At 46.1% G+C, this 13,411-nt stretch overlaps 1 protein-coding gene across 2 annotated transcripts in view; it reads right to left on the bottom strand.

Moving 5' to 3' along the window:
• The window catches only part of exd3 (exonuclease 3'-5' domain containing 3), a 190,758-nt gene that overhangs the window by 91,156 nt on the left and 86,191 nt on the right, over window positions 1-13,411 (bottom strand). For both annotated transcript variants that reach the window (XM_007900207.2, XM_007900209.2), the window contains exons 19-20: window positions 9,488-9,541; window positions 8,214-8,345 (exon numbers count right to left, since the gene is read on the bottom strand). In XM_007900207.2, the coding sequence (XP_007898398.1) occupies window positions 8,214-8,345; window positions 9,488-9,541 (186 nt within the window). The remainder of the gene's footprint in view (window positions 1-8,213; window positions 8,346-9,487; window positions 9,542-13,411) is intronic.

Genomic DNA, 13,411 nt, shown 5'->3' with positions numbered 1-13,411 from the left:
GTTTTCACATTTCCAGGCTCCTCTCACAATGTTATGTGCAATTAAAAGGATACCCGACACTCAGAGGTGCAGGAACACAAAGACCGGTAGGTGCCTAGATTCTGTGCCGATTTCTCTGATCAGCACACACAAAGACTGATGCAGCCAATGACTATGACATGGGATCCATTAAAACATCTTTAAGCCGTAACACCAGACAATTTTTTTTGGAGAAAAGTATCATATTTCTCATTCCTGATTCAAGAAATAGTTATGTGAAACAAAGCAGAATAAAAAAGTCCCTACATTGTTTTTCAAGGCTTGGTTCCGATCCTTCACACTGTGAGGCATGTTTTAAGAACAGGGTATTTATTTTTTTTGCGGGGCAAATTATTGAAGGCAAAGAGCCAGGCTTTGATGGCACGGGGTTTGTGTTTGATGCTCTGAGCACCATAAGCAGGTCAGTTCCCCTGACAGCAGTGCCACCGTGAAGAAGAGCTGAGCTCCGGCCAAACACGCAGGTCAAACTAAAGGGACTGTAGTTTCCACAGGCTGTTCCTGCATCTCAGTGCATCATAGCTTCAGGTTGGGATACGCATACAGAGCTGTAACCATGGCACAGTGGAAAGGGCTGTGCCCCCCAGGCACACTGTTGTCCCACAAACAGCCTTGACATGAATGGCCAATGCCGGTTGAAACTCTCACCTGAAGGATGGCACCTCTAACAGTGCAGCGTTCCCCTAGCACTGCACGGGAATGTCAGCCTAGACCATTGAGTTTCAAGTCCGATGTGGAGCTTGAACTCACAACTTGCTGAGGCGAGAGTGATACCAACCGAGACGTACATTCAGTATGTACGTGCGTGTGCATACGTGTGTGTATGCGTGTATATGTATAGTTATATATATACACTATGCATATATACTATCACAATGTATATACAGTGTGTGTATGTATGTATATGTACAGTGTGTACATTGTGATTGTGTGTGTAATTGTGTGTGTGTGTGACTTGAAAGGCGCTATACAAATGTAATTTTGTTGTTGTTGGTACATATGTACATGAACCTCAGTCAAGCTGTGTGCGTGTTGTGTGTGAACATGCCTAAATGTGTACAGTGGCTATGTGTGTGTGAGAGGAAGGGGCACAAAGTCCTATTTCCAAGCACTGGGATGCGGGAAAATTCAGTGACAATTGGGATTCCTGGAGGAAGAGAACACGAGCAGTAATAACAGCTACAGAGGACTTGTGACTGGGGTTAGTCACGGAGCTTAGGGTACGACTCATGCAATGTCGCTGGGACTGACTGTCACAAGAGCCCACTTGGAGTTAGGCAGAGGGCAGGAGGCAGCCACAAAAGCAGCTAACATTTTTAAAAAAGTAGTTCAAAGTCACAGCCCAGCCTGAGGGCTCTAATAAACTCCGACCAAATCTGATGCCCGTTTGACACTGTGAAGTAGAGGAGTGTAAATATAGAGCCTGCCATCCCCAGAACCTCCTCACTGAGTATTCGAGCTATAGATACAGCGAGCTGCCGCTTCTGGTGAAAGCTAAGATCCCGACTGTCTTATTCTCACACATTGACCTTCATGCTCCAGTGGCTTTCTGAAGACACTAAATTTTTGGCAGGAAACTCTTTTAAGAGCTGTGGGAACAGGGCTGCTGACTGGGCTCTTGTGAGAACAGGGCTCGCTCGGCGAGGCCTCATGTGTTGCATGCCTTGGTTGGAGTTCCGCGCTGGCCACCATTCACATCCCAAGTGATCAGGTAACCACTGTTTCAACTCTCGTCAAAGTGATCTCCCAGCCCCATTATCCAGCGCTGTCTGTTGTTTTCCTGCTGATTTTCTGCTGCCTCAGATCTCAGTCTGATTGTGCTCGGAGTGACACTGCTCCTCGGGGCAAATACTTAAAGACGCCCAGACTTGAGAGTGGCAGTTATTAATAATAACAACAATAATAAACCTTGCACTTAATTCCAGGCAGAGGGCGAAACCTTGGGCAAGTTTCCTTACTCCACACAGAGCCTAATAACAATCCCTCCAAAAACCAAAAACAATAATAAATTGGTCATTTTCAATCTACGACTGTTTGTGGGACATTGCTGTGCGCAATTGGCTGCCGCGTTCGCCCACAAATATACAGTCAATTCACTTTACAGTGTGTTCTGTGAAGCGCTTTGGGACGTCCTCCCGACGTGAAAAGCGCTATATCAAATGCAAGGATTAGGATTAGGATTGATATAGCACCTTATCACCTCGTTGAGACGTTTCAGAACCCTTCACTGGATATATTGTAAAGCGGATTGACTGTATATTTTGTGGGCGAAATCACACCACAAGTTATCCCGCTCGTGGGGTTACCAGTTACTTTGCATGCCACAAAAAGAATGCCAATTAACTGCAAAAGCGAGCTCAACAACAATTTATTTGGCAAGCAAGGAAGTCGTGCCGGTTGGAGGCTGGAGATGACATCGATTCTCATGAACAAACTTGGAGTGCCTGAGGCTCTGCTGGCTTGCTGTAATGATAGGGCTGTCACTCAGTTTGCAGGATAAGCCGGCTGACCTCTGGAGTGAAACAATGTTATTCCAATTTTAGCCGTGGGGAAGGGTGGAGTAGGATTAAGGGGAAACAGCCGAGCGAGTTGACAGACAAGGAATTCGAAGCAGGACAGGTATGGCCCCAGGGACTAAGCCCCTGCAGACAGTGTTTTGGAAGGAAGGTGTTTTGGTTTGTATTGAAGGTTTGAAACAAAGTTCTTATTGCTTATCCTCGGAGGCATAACCACACAATCTCACACTATGACACTTTGGAGTGTAGTGAAGGAACAATTGCGCTTCCACAGGTATTGGGAGGCTATTAAATGACCGTTTGTGGGATACTGGGATACTGTTTGTGGGATCTCAACGATGTGATAAGGCACTACATCAAATGCAAGGATTATTATTGTAATTATTCCACGGAGCACCCTCCAGGGGCGGAAGGCTGATCTTTTTAAGAATTGCGTAAAACCAGGTGTCAAATTAACACAGAACTGAAGCCATTTCCATCATTTCTGCACATTCTTGAATACCAACAAACTAGTCTTATGGTTAAGACCACGAGAAATTTCAGGACTCAATTATAGTTCAGCCCCTAAATCACTCACAAGTATTCGTTACTCTAAAATAATAAATAATCCCTGCATTTGATATGGGGCCTTTCACATCAGGTGGACGTCTCAAAGTGCTTCACAAGATTTTACTGTAAAATGTAGTAAATGTGTATTTCTTAGGCTAACACGACAGCCAATTTGTGTGCAGGAATGTCCCACAAACAGCTGTGAAGTGAAAAAAATATTTTATCTGGAGGATTGTCGGCCAGGATACTTGGCAGATGGGATCTCGGTTGAACACCTCATCTGAAGCCCAGCAAAACTCCAGCAAGGCAGTGTCTCATCCAGCAATGCATTGGAGTGTCAGCCTTGTCTCTGAGTTCGAACTGCTGTTGTAAAGCTTGAACCCACAACCATCTATCTGACTCAGAGACGAGAGTCTATCAATTGAGTCAGGCTGACACTGATTTCAAGATCCTCACACTCATCTTCAAATCCCTTCATGCCCTGGCACCTCCCTACCTCTGAGACCTACGTATTTCCCAATCAACTACCCGTCACCTCCTTTCGACTAGCTCCGGCCTCCTGCTTGTCCCTTGCCCCCTCCTTTGCATCACCGACGGCCGGGGTTTCAGCCACTACGCCCCGAAACTCTGGAACACTCTCCCTCAATCACTCCACCTTCCTCTTCAACTGTACTGACGGTCAAACTCGCCCCATCCCCTGACTACACAACTATCAAGTTCTCTGTGACGCTATTCTGTGTGAGGGGTGCTATTCTGCACGATTTCTCGTTTCCAGCCCTGAACTGTTCACCTCCAGCCCAAAAGCCACACCAGCTCGGACACAGCTGAAGAATGCCCTTTCTTGAGAAACTGGCGTCTCAGCACGTTCCAGCCATCAGGGCAATGGCTACGGCTAGAAATAGCAAACTGTTCCCCGCATCTTTCTGACGTGACGCAGTGGAAAGATTGCTAGATTTAGAGATCTTTAAAGATAGACTCAGTGACATTTCTGAGGTTTCTTTTAGACAATTTTCTCCTCTTCCTTCTCAAAGGCATTAACTGTTCGATGGATTACTGTGGCTGTGCAACCAAGGGGACATTACAGTAGACCCCGAACTGGCCCTGCACTGTTCTCAACATACATGCAACAGAATACACAGTCTGTGGGTTTACGTCTTCCCGACATGAAAGGCGCTATACAAATGTAATTTGCATTGTATTCTATTGTATTTACAGGACAGTGATCAGTACTAGGGACCCGGCTGACACTTTCCTTCCCTCTCACTCATTCCGAGGTACAGAGATACAGCCCTGGGCACCAGAGGGTTCACCCTCCCTCTGTGATCTACTACCTTCTACCCTCTCCCTCCGCTCTGCCAACACGGGTCTGAATCACGTGCACCCCAACATCAGTGGATGAGCTTTCAGCCACTTTAGAACTCTCTCCTTAAATTCTTCCCCCTCGCTTGCTCTCTCTCAGCTTCCAAAACCCACCTTTAAAAACCTCTCTCTTTGCTTCCGGCCTCCTACCCACATACATTCTCCTGCTCGAGCTCCCATCTGTTTCTGTGATGCGCTTTGAGACACTTTCCTATGTGAAAGGCTTTGCTGTCTAGGTGCTAGTTGCCAGAGCTTAGCCACATGCTAATTTCTGAGAAGTCTAACAGCACTGCCTGGAGACCATAGGGGCCCTTCTCCACAAGCGGGAAGTGACTACGTTTTTGACAAGCCGCCAGGCCATGGATACTGAGCTTCCCATCAGCAGCAGTTTATTTCATTAAAGGAAAAGCGGGAGGAGTGGGGGGAGGGGGGAGCGGCGGGAGCTGAAGGAGGGGTGCGACGGAGCACTGTGGAGCTGGATGTGCTGCATTTGGAATACCAGCCACTGCAGCTCCCTGAACAGCACATGGGCCTGAGCAGTGCCATTGTGGCAAAGTGCCAGGGCGTACCAGATGTGCTTTGTGCTTTGCTTGCACAAAACAGCGCGCACGATCAGAAGTGGAGTGTGCTCTCTCTCTCTCTCTCTCCCTCTCTCTCTGTCCCCACCCCGGCCTCCCCCACAGCTGGCAGTAAAGCTGCCTTGCGACCAGGAGTGTTCTTGAGAAACAACCCCAAATTAACCGAAGGAGACATTTAAAATTCGTTCCATTTGCGGCTTTAAAAGTAGATGCTACTCCGTCACTACTACTGTGGAGTCCCGTAGTGAGAGGACCCACGTTCAATTCCCCGCATGAAGGGAGCTATATAAATGCAAGTTGTTGTTGTTAGTGTAACTAATTGTAGTGGAAATAATTCCAGTGTTTAGCCTAATATCTGGCTGCTTGGTTGTTGCACGCCAAGTGAAGATTTTGCATGCTATCTGTTCAAATTGTACTTTTCTCCTATCATTTATGCCCTCCGCTCCCTCTCGGGTCACTTTGATGTCATAGTCTGGGCTTCCCCTGATCTACGCCATTCAATATTGTATTTGTTTTGGTGAGGTCTCCTTTAAACTTCTTCTTTTGAGACTGTGAAGCTTAAATTTCGTTAATCTTCCTTCCCAGCCCACCCCCAGCAGTCTTGGAATCAGTCGTGCTGCTCTTTTCTTTACCTTTTCTATTGCGAGTGTCTTGTTCCAAAACTATAAAGGATCTGACTGCATTGGTTGCAGCCAAATTGGCTGCTGCATTCGCCTACAAAATACCAAGTCACTACACGCTATAGTAAAATCGCGTGAAGCACTTTGAGGCGTCCTCCGACACGAAAGACACTATATCAAGTGCAAGTGTTATTATTATTACATTTTGTGTATAAACACAGGAAGTTAAATTATCAGTGACTGAAACGTTTTCCAATTCCGCACTAATATCCCCTTCACAGCAGTTTTGAATTTCCTTCCATTCAAAGTAATACTACAAATAAAATAACATAATCAGAACTGCATGAATCAGGTGTAAAAATTCTATCAACAACAACAACGCATTTATACAGCACCTTTCTCACCAGCGTCTCGGAGAGCTTGAACATATTTTATCCACATATTTTCAATATTATCAACATATTTTCCCCGATATTCTTTGGGTCTAATGGGCACTATTCAGCCCCCAGTTACTGTCGCTCGTGAAACAGTGAGGGCGATTGGTCTGGTTTGGGGCTCTGTGACTTCAGGTGGCTAACGCTGATCTTGTTTGTTCAGTTGGTGTGTTCCTGATGTCAGAGCTTCAAACCTGGGAGAGACCTGACCCGACCTGACCTGACCTGAGCCAAGCCAAGCCTGCAGCTTGAACTTTGTTAAGGGCTGATTTTTTTTTTGGGGGGGGGAGGCAAATCCTCATTCTCAAGCAACGGTGCGTAAACCTGGGTCTGCTATAAGGCATCAGCGACCACAATGGAGTGTTTGCTGATGTAGCCTGTCCTGCAGCAAAGCACACATAGAGCGCAGCAGGAAGAGGGGAAATGTGAACCCGCACCGCTACACTACAGTTTGCAGTATATTCTGTGAAGTGCTTTGAGACGTCTCGAAGACATGATAAGGCGCTATATTAAATGCAATGATTATTATTTTTATTATTATCATCATCAGACCACAGTTGTCTCACTGCAAGAGATCGTCATTTAGATCTTACCCCGAATAAAACGGCACCGCTTATACCTGTCTCATTGAGGCGCTCTGCAGCTCTGTAGTGGTTAGCGCTCTCGCCTCGCAAGCGAGAAGACCCAAGTTCAATACCCGAGCAGGGCAAAACTTTAGCCAAGTTTCCTTACTCCACATGTAGTCATCTCTAGTGTAAGTGCTACTTTGCCTGGAGACTGTATTCATTGAACTCTGGAACTGAGAGACAGAGACAGAGGGATGCTTGCCAAGGTCAATCATTATCATTCAATTGTCTTTTCCTACCTGTTAAGGCTGCTGTCCTCTAACCCAGAACTACTGTATAAACAGTGCCAAAAAAAAGGCTCCCAGCAGGTGTGTGTGTGTGTGAGAGAGAGAGAGAGGCTAAACACTCGGTAATTAATGGCAGTCAGAGGTTGGGTGTAAGGAACATTTAACATCTAACTTCAATTTAACTATGTTAAAGCCCAGAGAGTAACATTGCTCTCACTTGTATCACCTTCCACAAGACAGTGTGCGTCAAGAATCTGTGTCCCCAAATCTGCCCACATGCTCCGACATCAAAATGTTGTAGCTTACAAAATGTATAATTAATATTTATATATTTATCCTTGAACTTTGGTGCAGAGCTTTTATCAGGTTGTTGAAACGTCTCAAAACGCTTCGCAGGGATTGTATTGTATTGTAAATTCAAGATCAGGGCGCGAGGCAGGCTGTACCACTCCACAACATCCACCAGCAGACCAGCCAGGCACCCGCCTCCACAGCTGGCACCAGCCAGCAGCCGCTGGAAGCTGATCTGTACACATGATCTGAAAAGTGCCAGTCACCTCAAACAAAAAGGATTCGAACACCCATGCCTTAGGATTGCAAGGACTTTTTCGTGAGTTAAACCGGCCAAAAGCACCATATCTCTCCACTCCAGTCCTCAAACACGTACGTGCCCTCTCCTGTCACTCAGAAAGACAGGAGCCAGCGGATACAGATAGCAGTGGCCCGTGGCATGCAGAGTGACACTTTGACAAGGCGGGTTGCTGACTGCTGCCCACACACTTGACATTGCTGTTCGCGCTGTGACACACATTGCTATGAAGCAGCTGTTCCACTTCATTTTCCTGAATGAAGTAATCCCATTCAACATCTCCACCACACACACACACACACGGATTTAAAGCTAGCAATGACTTCCTGTCTACTCTACTAGCAAGCGAGTTGCTTTGACAAGGGATGGGCTGAAAGGTTGCTCCGTAACCAAACGCGTCCAAAGGCCTGAGCCTCTGGACATTTGCTGCTGTTAGTCACGGCTTGGCGGTCTCTCTTTGTGCACGGACATTACAGTGGTGACAAGCCTCTCGAGAGTGGTGTTGTTTCTGCCTCTCAAGACGCCAGCTTTGTGCATCAAACATTTGGCTTAAGGAAGAAAACTTTGGAGACAAGACACTTGAAACCCCCCCAGAGAATTCATCAGTGGGTTTCCGCACCCCCTTCTCCCAACCCAGACAGCCTCCCCCGTTCCATTCCCCGCCCACACGCACTCCTACCTGACAGCGGCTGAAGATGTCCGCAGGTGTCACCTGCACGTTGAAGTGTTTCAGCACCTTGATGGCCTGGTCCTTGGCTTTATCCGAGCAGTTCACAGAGAAACACCGGCCTTCACCCACCTGGGATCGCAGCTGAAGGACAAGAGAGAAGGACTGTGATGACGGAGAAAGCTCAAGGGAAAACTATGTTTTTTCCTTTACATGATTCTTCCTTTTAAAACAATACTGGCAGAAATTAGTGCCTCGGGATCTCATCTGGGAGAGTTAGGTGAAGGTTGGCGAGGGCTGAGGCTTGGGGACCCTAGAGTATGGGTAATGCAAATTCCATCCCTGACTGGGATTTGACCAGGGCCTGAATGGATGCCCCAATATTGCAGTGAGCAGTGCCTTTAACACACTCAACCAATGGGAGAGACATCAGATAACCACCCCCCCTCCCCTCCATCTTGGCTTCAAGCCACTCTGCTGTTAAGTGCTACCCGGATATAAGGTGCTATGATAAACTCAAATTGTTGTTCATATTATATACAACAACAACAACAACAACAAGATTCCATTTATAAAGCGCCTTTCACGTCAGGAGGACGTCCCAAGGCGCTGCACAGTTGGGTCATGACCCGAGCAGGGGGGAAATGGTCAGGGTGAGGGGAGGGAAGGGAGGGAGCGAGGAGGGGGGAAATGGTCAGGGTGAGGGAAGGGAGGGAGCAAGGAGGGGGAAATGGTCAGGGTGAGGGGAGGGAAGGGAGGGAGCGAGGAGGGGGAAGAGAGTCGAGAGGGGAGCTGAAGGCACGGTCAAAGAGAAAGGTTTTGAGACCGGCCTTGAAGACTTTCATACGTCTTGAAGACGTGTTAAGGTGCTCTATCAAATGCAAGGATTATTATTATTATCCTGAGAACTTTACAGAGGTAATTCTATTCAATTTTGGGTCCATTTTATCACTGCCATGACTGAATTTTGAGTGCCTAAGGTGTCTGTGATGTCCAAGTGTCTCCATGATCCCAACCCTCGGCAAATCCAACGCTCGCCAGTCTGAATCAGTCCTCTGGCCAGAGAGCAGGCCGCTCAACTTCTCCTGACACCCTGTGCTTAGTTGGGTGAAACTGCTCTCGTCTTCCCCACAGCCCTCTCCGCTCTCAGCAGCCCTTCCAAAACCTATGTAGACTGGAGTGGTAGCACAGTTTGTACCTTTAGCCCAGTAACCCACTCCGCTGTCTATTATTAGCCCTTCTACTCGGACACATATACCAATAGCATGATATGACAAGACACCCACCACTTGATAGGGTAAACCACAGGTCAGAATAACTCTCCCTTCTTCACAAGCGATCTGGAAGAAAGAAAGACACGTTTTAATAACACTGTAGAATGTATTCAGTAGCCAGATGACTAAGACCAGGAACCATTAGGTTCCCAGCCAGTCTGCGTTGGTTGATGATAACACAGTGAATGTGCAAAAATAATTTACGAACTCATCAGGAATTATGAGCAAATTAATAGCATTTATTTTTTATTGTGACATGATGGGCAAGCTTTCACTTGTAATGGAAGATGCTAATTCCTTTTGACTCACTGCAGTCTGCTTGAAATAGGCGCCGCGGCTGGATGAGTGCATGCAATTGACGCTGTTAACATGAGGTGTCACCCTGGGAAAAAACAGACAACACCCATCACGTTCTCAGTGCAAATAACTCAATTCATGGAAAATGGTGCTGGATTCTTCGCTTCCAGGAGTCCTGCAGAGAATTGGTTAGAGCACTCGCCTCGCAAACAGAGGTGTAAGAAAACTTGCCTAAGGTTTCGCCCCGCCCGGGAATGGTTAGGTAAGTTTCCTCACGCCTCTGTTTACCTAGCAGTAAATTGGAACCCGGTTGTTAGTTGATTGGCGGATCGCTTTCCAAGCCCCCTCAAAAATAATTTAGTTACTCAATCCATGACTTTTGTGGGACACTGCTGTGCGCAATTGGCTGCCATGTTTCACCCACAAAATACACAGTCAATTCACTTTACATGTTCATTTTACTTCATATCTAGACCTGGATCTTTTCTGCCAGATTACTGGAAAGCCCCAATGTCAAGGAGTGTGGACTAGACGCTGGAAGCGACGCGAGTCTCAGTGAAGTTAACTCCTTATTTGGGGGGGATTCAGAGAAACCTACATTCAAGAGTCATTGAGATCGCGAGGGTTAAAACACAAAAGGCCTCCACTGACAACCACAAGATCTATCCGCAGAATCAGCAAGTGGAAGTCTATCAGCTGATCTCAGAAAGGCCAGCCCTGCCAGTGACACATTTTCTGTCATTCCCACAGAGACTGCGTTGTTATGTCTGTGTTAACAGCTAATCTCAAATACAGTCAAACTTGTGCTTAATGATCGCCGACCCTGAACAGCCCCTCAACCTCCAGTCCTCTTCATTTCATCAGTTTAGAAAATCTGCCGAGTGGGACGTGGACCACCCTGTTGGAGCCAGTAATTGAGAGTGTGTGAACTCCTCAGTGTTTAGTTTGCTGAAGATAATTCTCACCGATTTAAAGCACAAATAGCAAAGTAATTTAGCAAGGCTTGTAGACGTGCAGTGATACAATCAGCTGCCTAAACCACATACAGCATCTCTACCCCACTTCCATTTTATATTTTGTGTGTCACAATTTTGACGGTAGGAAATTCCCGTGGCTTTTTCTCCCATCCCACCATGTGTCAGCCTGGCGCATCCCACCATGTGTAGCTCTCTCGCCCCTGTTTCAGAAGGTCGTGGATTCAAGCCCCAAGTTGGGATTTTGAATCACGTTGTCTAAGCTGACACTCCAATGCATACTAGGGGTGTGCTGCATTGTCGGAGATGCCGTCCTTTGGATGAAACTCTGCATAATGTTCCCTCCGGACCCCATGGGCCTGCTGTAGAACACCGGACTTGTCCAATACTGGTACGCGCCGAGGAGGGTATGGAAGAAGGTGAATGCTCACGTGGAGTAGAAACAAGGGTATATATAGTAGACCGAATAGCCTGTTTCTGTGCTATAACGTTCTTCTGTGTAATTCTGTGTAAATCCCCTATTATTGCTTGCTCTCTTTCTCTCATACAGAGTGTGAGTCACTGCCACTTCGCTCAATGGCAATTCTAGATGTGGGAGCCTGGACAGTGAGTGCTGGTAAGATCCACAAGTAAGATATTTGACAACGAAGTTCATTGTCGTGAAGCCTGGTCATCTGATCATCTGATGTCTAATCCAGGTGCAGTTTCTAAAAGGCTATTTTCTCCTGGATCGGGAGAGGGAATTCTGTCTGTTTTCCCTTCTGTTTGCCCAGGGGCACTCAGCCCTGAGGATACTCAGGTTGCGATTCAATCCTAGGGCACACCAGCTATCACTTTATTAACTGAACTCAGCAGGAAATCATTCCCCTGCACCACTCAGAGCAAGCGGGCTGAATCTTTTTTTTTAAACACACGTTAAAAAAAAATTGCATTTGATGTAGCGCCTATCAAGTCTTCGAGACGTCTCAAAGCGCTTCACAGAATATACTGTAAAGTGAATTGACTGTTTATTTTGTGGGTGAAACGCGGCGCCAATTGCTCACAGCGGCGTCCCCCAAACACTCGTGGATCGAGTGACCAGATTATTACTATTATTTTCTTTTTTGGGGACTGTGATTTTATTTTTCACAAGACTAAAATGACTGATTTCTACAAACTAGGAGGAATTTGAGAGAGGGGAAAAAAATACGTTAATCACATGTCCAACCGTGCGTCTATGTGTAAAGCAACAGAGGATGTGATATGCATCTTTGCAGTATGTGATGCGCTTAGTAGCCCTAATGGATATGCTATTCATGCACATGTACGTTTTGAATTGCATTCATTACCCCACCCACCACTCTCTTCCTTTCTCGGGACCATGCATTGATGTGCTCGCCCAACAGAGCTAATGATCAACCTAAACTTTTCAATTCCCATTCACAGGATTAAAGTCAGGGATTTTCTTTCTTCTTTGGACTTACAAAGCCCTGATCAAAGCGCCTCTTTACACTTGAGGTACTTTTATTACATCTTTAGAAGATTGTTGCTCAGTTACTATAACGAAAGCATTCCTGTAACATCCCCCCACCCCACGGCCTTCACAGACTTCGCAGGCCATGTAATGATAGTGAAGGGACAAATGTCCAGTGGGGCACCTCGTTAACCCTTTAATGGTCGATGGCACTGTTTTCTCAAAGCATTTGTAAAGCAGAAATGCCCATTCACTGACTGCTCGATCCAATGGCAAATGAAATGCAAGTTGTCGATCTGATCAGTGACAATGGTACTTGCAGTAAGCTCTGCCCCAGCATTGAACTGCGTTTCTGGAATCTACTTCTCAAGCCTGACCCTGGCACAGACCGAGATTCCAGAGGAACCGTAGAAAGGTTTTCAAAGATGTAAACAGAAAATCTTAATCTCCTTTGATTCGTCCGAGTTGGGTAACATTGGTTACTTTGCCCATGTTAAGTGATATGCAAGAGATGAGGAATGGGATGCAGCAGACATTTTCTGTGCCATTGTGTTTAAACCTAGTGAAAACTGAAGTGCATGATTGAGAAAAAATTGCTCAACACTTACTCAGCTCCGAGACTTACTGGATGTTCCTTTAAGAGTCAGATACTGGATGTTCTTTAAAGAGTCGGGTACTGGACGTCCTATTAAAGAGGGGATTGTTCTGACGTTGCAGTTATTGCCTATTTTGAGATAGTCCAGAGGGAGTTTTAATGAGCATACTTTTCTTGGCCTAACTGCTTGATGTCGAAAGCAGCTCTAAAATGTAATAACGTATTCTATTCCCGAGAGCTGACATTCCTCCTCCGATAGCACAAAATTGCCCCAGCAATATCTTAAAAACTTAAGTGTAGTGATTGCGTATTTGTGCCCAACAGTGTCCTATAAACAGCCACAAAATGAATCACCAATTATGATGGCGTGTCTGAGGGATTGTTGACAGATCGCTGCAAAACTTCCTTCTCTTTTCATAAGAACATAAGAAGTTGCTGGGCGACAGAAGACCAAGATCCATCTAGTTTGCCTTCCACCATCCTGGCAGTCGCTTGACATGTCGAGTCCCAAACTATATACTGTACATATAAACTATACAAATGTAATCTTGTTGTTGTTGCTGTATCCCCGAGATATTATTTTGTAGCAGAAATCTATCTAATTTGTTCTTGAAAGT

This window comes from Callorhinchus milii, unplaced genomic scaffold, assembly GCF_018977255.1.
Source record: "Callorhinchus milii isolate IMCB2004 unplaced genomic scaffold, IMCB_Cmil_1.0 Scaffold8, whole genome shotgun sequence".
Taxonomy (NCBI): Eukaryota; Metazoa; Chordata; class Chondrichthyes; order Chimaeriformes; family Callorhinchidae; genus Callorhinchus; species Callorhinchus milii.
This window is presented reverse-complemented; position numbering and strand designations above follow the sequence as displayed.